Source organism: Chelonus insularis, unplaced genomic scaffold, assembly GCF_013357705.1.
Source record: "Chelonus insularis isolate UGA/USDA-ARS -01 unplaced genomic scaffold, ASM1335770v1 scaffold_229_pilon, whole genome shotgun sequence".
Taxonomy (NCBI): Eukaryota; Metazoa; Arthropoda; class Insecta; order Hymenoptera; family Braconidae; genus Chelonus; species Chelonus insularis.
Window position 1 is genome coordinate 114559 of NW_023276790.1, and position 14486 is coordinate 129044.

At 24.9% G+C, this 14486-nt stretch overlaps 6 protein-coding genes across 11 annotated transcripts; 1 reads left to right on the forward strand and 5 right to left on the reverse strand.

Annotated features, from left to right (window-relative positions):
- Positions 1–420: 420 nt before the first annotated feature.
- LOC118073144 (protein phosphatase 1 regulatory subunit 42-like) lies at positions 421–1878 on the reverse strand. Its single transcript, XM_035093463.1, has 6 exons — positions 1738–1878; positions 1368–1673; positions 1057–1294; positions 840–962; positions 625–765; positions 421–548 (listed from the first exon to the last, which is right to left on the reverse strand). Exons 1-6 carry the CDS (start codon positions 1876–1878, stop codon positions 421–423), a joined length of 1077 nt encoding a protein of 358 aa, XP_034949354.1.
- A 737-nt stretch (positions 1879–2615) lies between these two features.
- Erk7 (Extracellularly regulated kinase 7) lies at positions 2616–5999 on the reverse strand. Of its 2 annotated transcripts, XM_035093495.1 has the most exons (10): positions 5517–5999; positions 4873–5092; positions 4665–4795; positions 4415–4596; positions 4163–4302; positions 3913–4105; positions 3454–3797; positions 3209–3378; positions 3097–3123; positions 2841–2957 (listed from the first exon to the last, which is right to left on the reverse strand). In XM_035093495.1, exons 1-9 carry the CDS (start codon positions 5604–5606, stop codon positions 3097–3099), a joined length of 1497 nt encoding a protein of 498 aa, XP_034949386.1. In that variant the 5' UTR covers positions 5607–5999; the 3' UTR covers positions 2841–2957. The 2 variants fall into 2 exon arrangements, with proteins under 2 accessions (XP_034949385.1, XP_034949386.1); XM_035093494.1 differs by lacking the exon at positions 3097–3123 and having other exon boundaries at positions 2616–2957.
- Positions 6000–6018: 19 nt separating this feature from the next.
- LOC118073166 (death-associated protein 1) lies at positions 6019–7105 on the reverse strand. Its single transcript, XM_035093496.1, has 3 exons — positions 6925–7105; positions 6627–6729; positions 6019–6560 (listed from the first exon to the last, which is right to left on the reverse strand). The coding sequence occupies exons 1-3, from the start codon at positions 6971–6973 to the stop codon at positions 6401–6403; spliced, it is 312 nt and encodes a 103-aa protein (XP_034949387.1). The 5' UTR covers positions 6974–7105; the 3' UTR covers positions 6019–6400.
- A 608-nt stretch (positions 7106–7713) lies between these two features.
- On the reverse strand, positions 7714–8861 carry RpS25 (ribosomal protein S25). Its single transcript, XM_035093447.1, has 3 exons — positions 8727–8861; positions 8142–8234; positions 7714–8025 (listed from the first exon to the last, which is right to left on the reverse strand). The coding sequence occupies exons 1-3, from the start codon at positions 8727–8729 to the stop codon at positions 7762–7764; spliced, it is 360 nt and encodes a 119-aa protein (XP_034949338.1). The 5' UTR covers positions 8730–8861; the 3' UTR covers positions 7714–7761.
- A 35-nt stretch (positions 8862–8896) lies between these two features.
- On the forward strand, positions 8897–10709 carry LOC118073130 (tRNA methyltransferase 10 homolog A). Of its 2 annotated transcripts, none has more exons than XM_035093446.1 (6): positions 8897–9158; positions 9222–9438; positions 9521–9830; positions 9917–10063; positions 10138–10243; positions 10312–10709. In XM_035093446.1, the coding sequence occupies exons 2-6, from the start codon at positions 9254–9256 to the stop codon at positions 10458–10460; spliced, it is 897 nt and encodes a 298-aa protein (XP_034949337.1). In that variant the 5' UTR covers positions 8897–9158; positions 9222–9253; the 3' UTR covers positions 10461–10709. The 2 variants fall into 2 exon arrangements, with proteins under 2 accessions (XP_034949337.1, XP_034949336.1); XM_035093445.1 differs by having other exon boundaries at positions 8899–9158; positions 9244–9438; positions 10312–10707.
- A 617-nt stretch (positions 10710–11326) lies between these two features.
- Positions 11327–13751, reverse strand: LOC118073129 (reticulophagy regulator 3-like). Of its 4 annotated transcripts, none has more exons than XM_035093442.1 (7): positions 13599–13751; positions 13038–13318; positions 12372–12503; positions 12199–12295; positions 11986–12136; positions 11776–11904; positions 11327–11695 (listed from the first exon to the last, which is right to left on the reverse strand). In XM_035093442.1, the coding sequence occupies exons 2-7, from the start codon at positions 13286–13288 to the stop codon at positions 11391–11393; spliced, it is 1065 nt and encodes a 354-aa protein (XP_034949333.1). In that variant the 5' UTR covers positions 13289–13318; positions 13599–13751; the 3' UTR covers positions 11327–11390. The 4 variants fall into 4 exon arrangements, with proteins under 4 accessions (XP_034949333.1, XP_034949334.1, XP_034949335.1 ...); XM_035093443.1 differs by having other exon boundaries at positions 13038–13337; positions 13599–13696; XM_035093444.1 differs by having other exon boundaries at positions 13038–13107; positions 13599–13688.
- Between the last annotated feature and the right edge of the window lie 735 nt (positions 13752–14486).

Below are 14486 nucleotides of genomic sequence, written 5' to 3' on the forward strand. Positions count from 1 at the left end.
ACCCCTTCTATCATGTTTTTTGAAGATCATCTGAGGAATTCTTTTCTCAGCTCGTTTTAATTGTTATGTACTACTACACCTGCACTTCCATCCATAAGTTTTGGACCAGTGGTGGTGAAGACAGCGAGGGGGTGGAGCCTTCCTGTGCAACAGTGGGAGACCCGGCACCCAAGCTGTTTTAAATCTGTTTAAGACTTGACAAAAGTATATATCATAAATATTTATGTTAAGGAATTTTCAATGTTGATTGAAAATTATATCGATTGAAATAATATATTGGAATTTCAAGTTTTGATGGCCAAGAAGTAAAATTTTTAAACAAAATAAACTAAAACCGTTTTTCCATTTAAATAAATAAATTTTTGTTGTAATTGTTGTAAGAATAGTCAAAACAAGAGTTTTATTTTTTTTCATATTAGCTTATACAGAAGAGATTATTCCAGAATCCATAATTTTTGAATGCTGAGAAAGGACTTTTTTTTTCAATTTATTTCTCCAAAACGGCCGTGGCATTAAATGTAAATTATTATTATTTGTCCTTGATGATACTTAAAAAATGAATTGAAAAAATTAGTTTAATCTAAAAACCAATAATAAATTCAAAATTTTATAAAAAAATGATACCAATTTTCCATGATGGAAATATTTGAGCTTTTATTTCTCCATCTTCTGTTACTTTAAAGTCATAAATAGACAACTTAGAGTTATTTTGCAATATGGCTCTTGATACGGACTTTTTAAATGCTGGTGGTAAATTCAATGATGCTAAAAAAACACACACACATTAATTTGCATATCACCTTAAGTTGAGCTAAATGTAAATAATTATATTTATTTACCAGTTACATTTTCGCTTAAATTGACATCGCTTGTTCGCTTTTCTAATTTTAGTTGTTGCATACTATTAAAATTATTCATAAAACATCGAGATGTTTCATTTATCATTTTGTCATCAAGATTAACTTAAATAACAACAAATCGTTCAATATAGTTAATAATAATTATTATAATATAAAAATAAATAGTGATAAATTTAAAAATTTCATCTGTTCTTACTCAATGCATTCCCACAATTGGATATAATATTTTTCCAGTATTTATGATGATTTGTTACAGGATTGTTTTGTAGAAATAATTGTTTCAGAGATTTAAGATTTTTGATTAATTTACCTAAATCTTCTTGATTATCAATCATATTATTTTTTGCAATTAAAACTTTCAGATTATAAAGACAATTTAAACTTTGTAATGACGTTAAATTATTTCCTGTTACATTAATGACTTCTAATTGATCCTACACAAATAAGTATTTATTTAACTTAAACTTTTTTTTTCATAATAGAAAAAGTAATCATTAATAATCATACCGATAATGCATAGAGAGTTCTTAAATCAAATGTTAACGATTCACCAGGTGGTAAATGTTGATATTCAATATGAAGCTGATTCAACTTTTCCAAATTTTCCATTCCTTCAAGAGTGGTAATAAAATTATACCCCAAAAATAAATGTGTTAAATTTTTTAATTCATTCAAATTTTCAATTTTTTCGATATTATTATGTTGAAGATATAAATGAGTGAGATTAATGGCAAAATTAAGATTCTCTATTTTTGTAATGTTATTTTTATATAAATAAATAACTCGCAGATTTTTGCACATCGAAATGTTTCCCTAAAAGTCAATAAATTGATAATTTATCATAATAAATTATATTAAAATATTTCCTTATACTCACAATTGCATGGATATATTTGTTATCCATATAAAGATGAGTCATTTTTAGTAAGTAATTTTTTCCGTTATTTTTATTAGAATTCTTTTGTAATTCATGATGATGATATTTTTTTTCAATCAGGCTCGTTGTTAATAGTACCATATTAATTAATTATATGACAGACTATTTTTAAAAAAAGTTTGAAGTAATAAATCGTCTGTTGTTATTGACATAACATCATCAGAACCATGTTTAACCGAATATTGATTAAACATTACTACTGTTTAATCATTAAATATAACAATTTTCTCCCACGTATCTGCTATTAACATATCATATATTAATTATAATTGATATAATTTCTTTGATGTTTATATTTTATTATTTGAAAATGAAGACATAAAATAAAATTTTATAATGATTGTTGACTTGTATACTAGTTTTGATACAGGAAAATAATATTTCTTACAAATTATAAATTTTATGCATCTAAAATTTGTATTTCATTATAAAAATTACATTTAATTGAATCATTACACACTGTGCATTATGGCACAATATTTTTTTTTTTATATTGACACACAATATACAATATTTAAAAAAGAATAATAATACTAACAATATTGGTATTATCTAAATTTGATCTAGAATTACATTTCAGTACATTTTTCACACTGCTTACTTGTATCAGCAAAAAGTTACATTTATAAAAAAATACATTTGAAAGTAGTACAATGCAGGTTCATCATAAAATAAATTTTTTTAACAATTTAGTTCCAAAAGTAGCCAATAATGAGTGATAAATTTTGTTTATATTGTTTTTAGAATTAAATTTTATAAAATGAATTTTCAAGCACTTTTCTGTTAATAATTTTATAACTACTACCAGTGAAATTATTAATTATTTAATTACGAATACGTTTACCTACAATTTTATTAGGTTTGGGAATTGTTTGATTTAAATAATTTTGTATAACGTGATTTTGATATTCAATTGAGTTTCGATAAAAATTTCCATCACTGTTAAAAAAATGTTTAGTAATATTATTTGGCATTTTTTCATAAGATTTATTACTCAAATTCGATGAACTTGAGGCAGTACTAAATACTTTCGACAATGAATGATGATTTATAATATTATTGAATGATGATCCAGTAGAATTTTTATTTAATTTTGAAGTTTTAACATTGGTTCGCAATTTCGGTTGATTAATTATGTTCATTTTGACAAATATTCCAGACTGAAATAAAAAATAAATAAATTGATAAAAAATACATTACTTATTAAAGTATTGAAGAATAATAAGTAAAGCTTAAAAGTTTTTTTAAAATTAATTTAAAATAAAATAATATTAAATAATCCAATACTTAAAGATATACCTAAATATATTCCATACAGTAAGGGGCCTGTAATGATATAATTTTAATTTACGTCTATCGCACATCTATTATGATAATTTAATTAAAAAGAAAATAAAATAAATGACTTTACCCTTATTGTTTGATCTGACTTGATAGATCGTTGAGTCTTATTTAATGGATGTTGCTGTTGGGGTTGATAATTAGTAAAACACTGACAACTTTTTGTACAATTAGATCGAAAATTGCTCAAATTTTTGTTCAGGACATTATGGGCGTATTGACAAAGTGTATTTCTTCCAGCTAAAAAGATATGAATATACATTTATAATTAAAGGATTGATAACAATGAAAATTATTATTAAGAAAAATATTTACCAGTAATTCGTAATTGATGTTTTGAATAATCATTAATTTTATTTTGTTGTCGAATATCATCATTAGGATATTGTAAATCTTTTTTTTTCATCACATCCTTTGGTACATTTTGAACATTACTCGGCTCTTTTATACTTCGTGTAATGTGTTCCGAAAATTTTCCAGTTCTAGATTTTGACTTCCCCGAAAACTTAGATCTTAACAGATTTTTATTTATTCGATGTTTATCATCCATCATAGCGTAAAGTTTATTACGATATTCTTCAACAGACAGCTGTATATCATCGCGTAAAGGAGGTATTACATTGGAGCCACGTTCTGGTTCATATGCTCGATAATGAAAGCTGTAATACATAAATTCAATAAATTTACAAAGATATTTTTAAAAATGCTGGACTAAAATCGAAACTTTTTAAAGCATATTGCTATCTCTTTGAAGTGTATTCATTATGTAATTACTTAGCAACATAAGGATGTTCAAGAGCTTCAACTGCTGTTAGTCTATTATTGGGATTGAAGACAATAAGTCTACTGATTAAATCCAATGCACTTTCAGATACATTTACTAAAAGTTCCTGTAGGCTACATCGTGGTACACTTGGAGTTTTTTCTAATAAATTCGAACCATATCCAACACTTATTGAAGCTATATCTGAAAGTAGATAAATTGTTTAATTTTAATTCGTGAGGATGTCAAATTTGTTATTACCTTCTGGTGTGGGAGGTGGTAGAGTAGCCATTATCCTTTCAATCTGATTAATTGTAGAAGAACCCGGAAATAGTGCTCTCTCAAGTAACATTTCACCAAGAATGCAACCCAAAGACCACATATCTATACCTTTAGTATATCTGAGATAAAAAGATATTTATTAAGGTTTCGATAATTGATGAAATGATATTAATATTTTATCATATGTTATTATGAGATATTTATATCATGTAAATAATATCAGGTACATACTTTTTTGATGCTATTAATATCTCTGGAGCTCGATACCATCTTGTTGCAACATAATCCGTTAAAGTAGGATCACCCATAGTATCACTGTCTTTATCATTGAATCTCTGCTGACATACTGATCGAGCTAGTCCGAAATCAGCAATTTTGCAGTGACATTGAGTATTAAGAAGTATATTTGATGGCTAAATAATAAATATTATTTTGTAGAATTTTCTAATTATTTACTTATGAAATATAAGCAATTACTTACTTTTAAATCCCTATGAATAACATTTCCAGAATGAATGTACTTGATAGCTTTGAATAGCTGATACATTATATAAACTTTGTGGATATCTTTCAAAATATTACCTTTTTTTATAACTTTATGTAAATCAGTATCTGTTAAAATATTATCTTTTTATTATCAAGAATATAACGAAAGTAAAAATTAACAATATATTTTAAAAAATATTTACCCATAAATTCAAAAACCAAATATATATCTCGATCATTGTTAGCTTTATGTAATCCAATTAATTGAATAATATTTTCGTGATTAGAAAACGACAATAGAAACATTATTTCTCGAAATGTTCGTTGAGCATCAGTTTGATTTCTAAAAGCATCAAAAATTTTCTTCACTGCTACGGTCTCTTTTGATTTCTTTTCAGTTGCCTCCCATACAATTCCATATGCCTTTTAGAATAAACAGATTTTATGTTATTAGAATAAAAATAACGAGTTTAGATTTTTTCGAATATTTTATTAACAAATAAAAATAATTCTATTAAATCCGATAAATTGATAGAATTGTAATATTAAATAAATGTAAAAACAGATATTTTCATTTATATAATTATTAATTAATTAATATTTTATTAATTATTATTATTCATTTATATAATTATAAAAAAATTAATTCATTATATCTTCACTTCAGATTTTATATGCTTGCATTTATACATATGACTCAATGTATGTCGATCAATTGAAAATTATTTTTTATTTGATAATAATAATTATTATTATTTAAAAAAAAATAATAATAATAGTTATTAATATTATTACTGTTGTTAATATTGTTAACAATAAATAAAAAAATTGTTTAATAAAAAAATACCCCTTTGCCAAGTCTTCGAATAATATTGTAATGCTTAGTGACATGAGAATCAATTTCAGATAATTTTTCGGCATTATTCTTGTCAGACATTTTCACTTTTGCAATTGAAAAATCTATCCTTTATATTTGAAGAATTTGTATATAAATCAATTATTACATGTAATTTAATATAAGACTATGATATTTAGATTTAAACATATTCACATTTCTAAAGTACATTTAAACAAACACAATAGAAATGTTGCTAGTTTGATGAACCTCTTTCATTTGTTTTTTTTCTCTCAATCCATGACAGCTCACATCATAGTGTTTATACTTGATACATTTTTGGTTGCTAGGTGAGGAAAAAAGTCACACGGTGTTATGAATGTAATGATGTGATCACCACGCAACAATGGTAACCAGTGACATTATATTTAAATTTATTTATATTATATCATATTGTAAACATTTATTTTAAATTTAAAAACGTGGTAGCTTTAAATAAAGTTTAATAAATTAATAAAGTTGTGATATTTAAATTTATTTTCAAACATAAATCAAATATATAATCAAGTTAATTACAAAAATATAAACTCATAATGCATGGTCCCAAAAAATGCTAAGTAATAGTTATCCTGATCATTATTATCGTACCAATAAAACCCATTTATATCATATTGGACATATGTACTTCAATCTATATTTAATAAGAAATTCATTCAAATAATTGTTTGAATAAAACAAAACATAAATTTTTAGAAAAAAGAAAATCTTTATAACATAAAATCAAAAAATAAAATTTATATCGTGTTATTATATGAAAAATTTAACATTTGAAATATCTATATTTTATGTTAACTTTAACCATAAATTTTTTCAATTAAAAAACAAATGTGATAATTTCACTTTCTAGGTTGTTGTATGACAACAGGTCTAGAAGAATTAGCTGATCTTAAATCATGAGTTGGAACTGGTTTTTCATGAAAATGTTGAACTGCTTCGGGTGGAAAATCAGCATTACCTCGTGTTGGAGCGCCACTAATCATTACAGTCTTAGGAGGACTAGGATGTAATTCAAATTTAATATCATGTTGATATTAAGTTCTTAATTAAATGATCAATTTTTACCTAGTTGAAAGTTTGGCATCTGTTGAAGTTTTAGTCAGTTTAAATTGTTCACGTTCTTCTCGAGCTGTTTTATGTTGAGTTATCCTCATTCCACCAGCCTTAACTGGATAATAATTATTAAAGTTATTACAAATAAATGCAAAAATAAAGTTGGGTGATTGAATTATCATAAATCATCATTAAAGCATTATTCAAATTAGAAATATATGAAAAGAAATGTAAAGTTCAAAATTGATACATTAATTGAAGCTGTATATTTGGATAATAATAATTGTTAATATAATAATTATATTAGAACCTGCTGGTGGATGCCCTGCTTTAAAATGGCATTCTTTTTCACTCGACATAATGAATTGTAACAGTTTAATGTTTAATTCCTATTTTATTGAGTAAAATATGTTCCTTTTTACGGTTATCTTGAACGCAAATATATATGTCTAATATTATTATGATATGACACGTTAATACAGAGTATATATATGTAGATAATGCGTCGACAACATCATGCGCATGCTAGTCACTCAAGATAGAGTTTGGCGCATCATCACCATGTTTCATCAGAAATGCCAAATATCTTATGAACATAACCAAGTCAGCCATGTTTCAGCATTATTTTTGCGTCAGACTCTGTTAAAGGTCCTTTACATCTAATGAGTCCAATAAATTCCCTAGCCTTTTCATACATACACTAGTAGTATAAACATTTTTATGTTCATTGTTTAAATAAATAACATCCAATTGTTTAAATCACAAAATAGAAATTTCATACAAGTCATCTCGATGATGATCTAATTGATCTTGAAAATATTTATAAGATTACAGTATTTTTAATTAACTTTACTTATTTGTAATTAGATTCCAAATGATCAAGTAAGATGCTATTAGCTTTTTTGGTACTACTAGTTTTTATCTGAGATTTTTGCCTAAATCTTTTGCTCTCTTTCACTTAATAAGCATCATTTTGACCTCTTTGAAGTATAGAAATACGTAAAACTTTTTTAAGCCGAAAATCGATGTATAATATTAAGTTATAATGAATGTAATTAATCATTTCATGAATGATATGTTGAAATAAAAACATTTCAAGTATATTTTTTAGATTTTATTAATTTAAAAGTAAAAGTTTATAAACTTTTTATGCAGCAGGATCATCTCCTTTAGTGGTTCGTGTGTAGATAAGCTGGGCATGATGTTGAACCACTTGTTTAATAAGTCCTTTCTGTTGAAGTTCAATAAGTGCTCTTCGAGCTAGTGATCCACGGATTTTTAATCGTTCACTTACAATAGAAGGAGTAATAAGCTTATATTGAGGAACTTCTTTAAGAAGTTTATCATATGTGCTTTTATCAAATAACACTTGATTGTTCAATTTATCTCGTACTTTTCCTTTCGACCATTTCTGTAAATAAAATTAAATACATCAACAATACATTGAAAAACTTGTAAAATATAAAACAACTTATATTTAATTAGTCAATAGATTACCTCAAATATTACAAATGAAGCTCAATTTACCTTTTTTTTAGCTTTTCCGCCGGATCCTCCCTCCTTCTTCTTTTGTGTCTTCTGAGGTTGTTTTGACGAGCTTTTACTATCTTTTTTGGGTGGCTGAAAAAATTCGTTTATGTTTTAGAATAACTCGAATAGTTATAACAAATTTAAAAGAATATTATCAATGATTTGTATCAGACTCATTAAATCAGTATTATTCCATCACAGAATTTCACTCAATTATGTTATCATCATTTGATTTAGAGGTTATATACTAATTGCATATGTAGAATCATTACTATTTGTTATTATTTGTATAATTAAACAAATATGATGAAAAAAATAAACTAATAATATACTAAATTACATGTTTGAATGAATTTTATTTATAAAGTTTTTATAAATATTATTTACAGGTATATAAATGAATCACATGGTGATCATTTATATGATAGAAAATATTTCATAACGAATATATAGACATATAATCTTCATAATATAAAGCATAAATGAATTATTTAATTTATTTCTACTCAAATGTTTAAAAATTTTTTATTATAAAACGAAATTACTCATATTTGCGTACACAGAAAATGTATTAATACTTACCATTTTGAGGGGTAACCTAAAAAGAACGAATTTCTCGTAGTCGAATTGGACAAAGATGCACTATCCCTACTCCATTTGAAACATGGAGAGAACAGTATAGTTTGATTAATTTTAATAACTATAGTTCAATCAGGTTCAAAGAAAAACTAAAAAATCAAACGTAGCCTAATAATTTTTTCTAAATTACATAAATTTTATTTATATCATATATTTATCTAACTTTTACGTAATTATTTATCATGTGTATATCCTCAAACTATAAATGAAATTTATAAAATAAATAATGTTTTGACATTTGGGTTACGTTGGTTATTGTTTACATGCTAACTGAACTATAGGTCGAAATTTTGCAACCAACAATGGAGTAAAAAGCATTGCATGACGATAACTCCTGAAAGAATCCTTCTTCATTTGATAATTAATTATTATCGGGTAAATAGTATAACATATAAACATATATTTTTAATATATAGATATTATTTTTGTTTGTAATAGCATATAAATAATTTGATAACAGGATATAAAATATGAAAACTGATAATACATCTGATAAGAGCAATGATAGTAATGATGTTAACACAATATTTGTATCTAATTCATCTAATAGTATTACAAATGATAGTAATGTAAGTGATATTACTAATTTAAGTAAACGTCATCAAAAGAAAATTAAAAAAAAAGAAAAATGGTTGGCAAGAAAAACCGAAAAAAGGTAAATATTGATAATATTTATAAATTAATATCATACACATAATTATTAGTCTAAATAATAATGATATGTTGTTTAATTCAAGACTGAAAGAGAGAATAAAATTGAAGGAAAAACGTGCATTTGCTCGATCAAATAATATTGATCTTGGTCCATCAAGAAAAAGCCTTAAAAAAAGTACTATGGCAGATAGTACTTGCGGTGTTACTATAACAATTGATATGTCATTCGATGATGTAATGATTGACAAGGATATTGCTAAACTTATAAAACAAATACTCAGATGTTATTCTTTAAATCGACGAGCTCTAGCTCCAGTACAGTTTTCTCTAACAAATTTTAATGGAAGAAGTCAACGTGAAATGGAAAAGCATAATGGATATCAACATTGGGATGTAAGGACTATTTGAAACATTACATTGTATTGCTTTATTTATTTACAATATGTAAGAATTTTATTTGTTTTGCTTTAACGTTTTAGGTGAATTTTTTTTCAGACTCCTACAAAGAAATATATAAAGATAAAAACATAATTTATCTTACAAGTGAATCTGAAAATTTTATTGAAGCTTTAAATGATGACACGGTTTATGTTATTGGAGGTTTAGTCGATCATAATTCACACAAGGTATTTTTTATTTATAATTGATTATTTTAAGAATAACACAAAGCATAAATTTTAATTATAAATATTTATATTAGGGACTTTGTCATAAACTCGCGAAAGAATCAAATATTCAGCATGGAAGACTGCCTCTTGATAAATTTTTAAAAATGACAGCACGAAAAGTTCTTACTATTGATCATGGTGAGTATAATGATAAGAGTAATAATATTTGATACTGACAGTATTGTTAATTTATTGAACTATTTCAGTATTTGAAATTTTATTGCGAATAACAGAAAAAAAAACATGGCAAGAAGCATTTTTACAAGTTTTACCAATAAGAAATAAAGTTCAACTAATAGAACCTGAAAAAAAAAATGAAACTGAAGTCATACTAAATGACAGTATTAGTATGTAAGGTTCACAAGCAATCATCAAATTTTGTTTCAAAAATTTATATTTTATTAGAGTTTACAATGATATACAATGGTTTATTTTGTTTTATTGAATCTTTCTTTTTTACTAATAAACATGTTTATTTTCACATATGTACATAAATAGGTTTTCTCTTGTATTACATTAAAAATACTATAATAGTAAACGGAAATAGATTAAGAAAAATAAACTATTACTGTATAGTGTGTAATTTGATATACTTCACTGTCTGTGATATTAAAATAACTTATTTATTTTCAATAAGTTAAAATATGACAAATTGTACAAACAGAATAAAAGAATTACTTAATTTATATTTCATTGCGTTCAATATTTGTTCTAAAGTTGCACCTCATTTTTTCAGTATTATAATAAATATTTCGTGATTATTAATAGAATTCTTTATTGATTTTCTAAACTTTTTACGTCGTGAAAAATAAGTTAAATCTCTTATTTTAGTATCAATGGAAACTTTGAACAAAATATTTATTCATTTTAATGAAATAAATATTAATATTTGTTGTTTGTCTGTTTATTTTTGAGTAGATTCAAATTGAAATTTTTTTTCTATTATAAATGAAGTAATTTATATGATATAGCCTTGACAAAATAATTCGATTTCATTTATGATTATAATTGAAATCTGTCAGATAAATTAAAATGTATGTATCATAGTAATTTTGTTGTAAATATAGATATATACTAAGTTATTGAAGCACCACCACCAATGATTATTTTAAAATTATCCAAATTAAATGAAATATCTTACAGTGAATCTTGAAGCAATATTCATTGAACTTAATAACATAAAAATAAATTAATTAACAATTGTACAATTACTCGAGTTTCTTTTTTTTTTACCATTGCTTATATTATAGTATATATTTATAGTATGTATTTGTTATATTTATGCCTACAAATTATGATGATCATTGTTATTATCATTACTTAAACTAGTAATATCATGACTATCAATCACTTCAAATTCACTTTCGCTATCGTCACTATTACTAGATAAATCATTGCTTTTAAGATCAAGTTCTTCTTCATCTGAAGAAGAAATAACTTCAAAATGTTTACTTTGTGCCGTTAAATTGCCATTATCATTGATAATTTCACCAGCACTCAATTCTAACTCATCTGATAATTCAAGTCCATCTGTACTGCCATCTTCATGAGATGGCATTTTTAGACCAGTGATTTCATCATCGAATGAATCTAAAAAGTAATATTAATGTTAATTTCATTAAAATAATAAAATTTTTAAGTATGTAATATATTATTTTTATTATATTCACCAATAAAATGGTCTGGTAAACCATTTGGTGGTGTTGGAGAATGATTTCCAGTTTCTCCTACTCTGTTTAATAATTGTAAATTGTCCTCAGTTACAGCAGGTAAAAATTCTTCCATCTCATTTTCCCATTCTATATATAGTGATATAAAATTGAAATTAAAATGCATTAATATGAACGTTTAGATTATTGATTTATGTAAATTAGTCATACCTTTGGAAATAAGAACTTTTTTAGGTATTCTGTAAAGTAACCCAGGTCCTACTAGAAGTCCCATACAAATAACATAAACCAAGAGAATACAATTTACACTACGTCCAATTACCCATAACATTATTGACGTCACACAAGCTACGATACAAAACTGTAAACAAATAATTTACACATAAAAAAATTAGTTCATGAGTAATTAAATAATTTTCGTACCGTTCCAGGTTGATTTTTCCGCAATGTCTTCAAATTTTCAATGCCTGCTTTTAATTTATTTATCATTTTGTCAATTTGAAATGATTGAACTAAAGACCTGAAACATTAAAATTTGAAAAGTTTAAATATTGACAATAAAATACATCTACTCAAAAATGTTTTAAATTATTTACCCCATTGAATCTAATGATGGTGATCTTGGTTCTTTTTCTATCTGCGATTCTAGAGTACTGTAGCAGAGAACCACAACTAGCGCAGCACTGCTGGCTGCTGCAAAGCCACGAATCTCCAAAACTACAATGCCCCTGTAATTTTCAAAATTGCTTTAACTTGTGTAATGTAATATATGCATGTTTTATTTTTGAAAACTTTTTGAAGATAATAAATAATTTATTAGTAATTGCAATTAGAATAAAATGATATATTCAATCTTGCAGTGTTTTAGATGAATTTATATGATTTCGTAATATTGTGAAAACAACACTAATATTTAGAATAACAAATAATGTTCATTTATGTTGTATCATTATTTAAATTCTGAATGTTTACATTATATGAATCATGAGTTTGTCAGTAATTTAACAGTATTACATGCGTTATTTATATACATATTGTTGACTGTAGTTGCTTCTATAGACATACATAAGTAGCTAATCGAATTTTTATGCTGAATTGCGACTGATGCATAATGAATATGTGCAATTATTTGTATAATCCAACAATGACTAATGTTTTTATGCGTTGCTAGTACAATTATTCATGAAAGTACGAAAGATTAAGAATGATTTTTATAATTTAATAATAAATTTGAGTTAAGTATAGACAATAATAAATCTTACCAAAAAAGTATGTTAAAAACGATTACAACAGATATACTGTTGACCGAATTTTTCCATAACAATAGACTCTCTAGAATATCCGAAAAATTATTTTTATTTTTTTCACACTCATTAGATGTTGATGATACTTTTTCAATGTTTTTTAATTGATTGACAGATAATATTTTATCTTCCTGAAGATATTGTTCATTTTTACGATCATTCCTTTTCAACCATTGAAAATACCACGCTATCTTTGACAATTTTTCCATAATCTAATGGGTGATAACTTTGTTATGCGACTGAAAAAATATTAGTAATCTATAAAAATAGATTTATATGAATATAATAATATGACGTATAATTATTAACTATAAGTTAATGAAAATTGTCAAACAGTCATAAATTAGTATGATATTCAACTCCATTTTCTTGAGGACATTTTCAAACACTCAATTATTTGTGGCACAATTGTACTAAATTGTTGCTTTTTATATGTTTTACTATATTTATATTAACACAATTATCGAAGCTTAAGCTAGACGTTGCACTACTTTCCAATATAATGATGTAATAAAATACCTGCAATTTTATTTTGCACTTTCATTGAATTTTCCAACACGTGAGTATAATTTGTGAGTTACACATATATACGTCTAAATTTATACATGTATACTAAATAAAGTATTTTCATACACAACACTACTATAGTAGATGACTCACAATCTATAGATGTCAGGAAATTTACGCTACGTAAATTTCCATACCAGTCAGTATTTTACCGGTAATCTTACATTCATTTCGTCGGTAAGGAAGAGATCTATTACCAAATGATATATTACCGACAGTTACGATTGTAACTGATCTCTGATTGGTTGATGTCCAATAAGTATTCACTATTTTCCGTCATTTTTCTGTAAGATAAAAATAAAAATTATTTTTTTTGGCATAAGATGTGTAAACAGAAACATACATATATTAGAATTAAAAAACAATTCCGTAACATGAAATTTATTCTTTGAAATGTCTAAAATATATTGTTGAAAGCCATTTTCTTTTAATTAATTAAAAAAGCCCAGGTAAAATCAATATACCTCTTACCTTTGTAGCTTATCAGTGTGTTTATCAAGTTCTATTTTATTCAGTTAAACAAATTCAATATCAAGAAATGAATGAATTTTTTATCTACATAATGAATTTCTCCTTCCCATTGACTGTTTATTATTATCAATTTTATTTTTTGTTCCAATTTTATACAAATTTTATGTATTTATTTTTAATTGTTTCTAATAATTGCAAATTGTTAGAAACAATATACTGTTGTTATGAATCATATTAGCAATAATATTCTATTGTTATTGATCGAATTTATTAGCAATAAACATTATTCTATAAGTATGTAGCAACTATTTTTCAACTGTTTACAATAAAGTGCAAATATCATAAACAATATGAAATTGTTGTAATTCA

Bases quoted from the DNA above. Each gene is read 5' to 3' on its own strand.
- LOC118073144 (XM_035093463.1), bottom strand. From the start codon at position 1,878: ATGGTACTATTAACAACGAGCCTGATTGAAAAAAAATATCATCATCAT. The intron at 1,295-1,367 runs GTATGATTATTA...TTATTTGTGTAG, and splicing joins GAACTCTCTATGCATTATCG to GATCAATTAGAAGTCATTAA. The intron at 766-839 runs GTAAATAAATAT...GTGTTTTTTTAG, and splicing joins TTTAAGCGAAAATGTAACTG to CATCATTGAATTTACCACCA.
- Erk7 (XM_035093494.1), bottom strand. From the start codon at position 5,606: ATGTCTGACAAGAATAATGCCGAAAAATTATCTGAAATTGATTCTCAT. The intron at 5,093-5,516 runs GTATTTTTTTAT...TTATTCTAAAAG, and splicing joins TTCGAAGACTTGGCAAAGGG to GCATATGGAATTGTATGGGA. The intron at 4,303-4,414 runs GTATGTACCTGA...TTTTTATCTCAG, and splicing joins ATATTAATAGCATCAAAAAA to ATATACTAAAGGTATAGATA.
- LOC118073166 (XM_035093496.1), bottom strand. From the start codon at position 6,973: ATGTCGAGTGAAAAAGAATGCCATTTTAAAGCAGGGCATCCACCAGCA. The intron at 6,730-6,924 runs GTTCTAATATAA...ATTATTATCCAG, and splicing joins AGCAGGGCATCCACCAGCAG to TTAAGGCTGGTGGAATGAGG. The intron at 6,561-6,626 runs GTAAAAATTGAT...ATTACATCCTAG, and splicing joins GATGCCAAACTTTCAACTAG to TCCTCCTAAGACTGTAATGA.
- RpS25 (XM_035093447.1), bottom strand. The intron at 8,026-8,141 runs GTAAATTGAGCT...TTTTATTTACAG, and splicing joins GCGGAAAAGCTAAAAAAAAG to AAATGGTCGAAAGGAAAAGT.
- LOC118073130 (XM_035093446.1), top strand. From the start codon at position 9,254: ATGAAAACTGATAATACATCTGATAAGAGCAATGATAGTAATGATGTT. The intron at 9,439-9,520 runs GTAAATATTGAT...GTTTAATTCAAG, and splicing joins GCAAGAAAAACCGAAAAAAG to ACTGAAAGAGAGAATAAAAT. The intron at 10,244-10,311 runs GTGAGTATAATG...GAACTATTTCAG, and splicing joins AGTTCTTACTATTGATCATG to TATTTGAAATTTTATTGCGA.
- LOC118073129 (XM_035093442.1), bottom strand. From the start codon at position 13,288: ATGGAAAAATTGTCAAAGATAGCGTGGTATTTTCAATGGTTGAAAAGG. The intron at 12,504-13,037 runs GTAAGATTTATT...TGAAAATTACAG, and splicing joins GTTTTTAACATACTTTTTTG to GGGCATTGTAGTTTTGGAGA. The intron at 12,137-12,198 runs GTACGAAAATTA...ATTTGTTTACAG, and splicing joins GGAAAAATCAACCTGGAACG to TTTTGTATCGTAGCTTGTGT.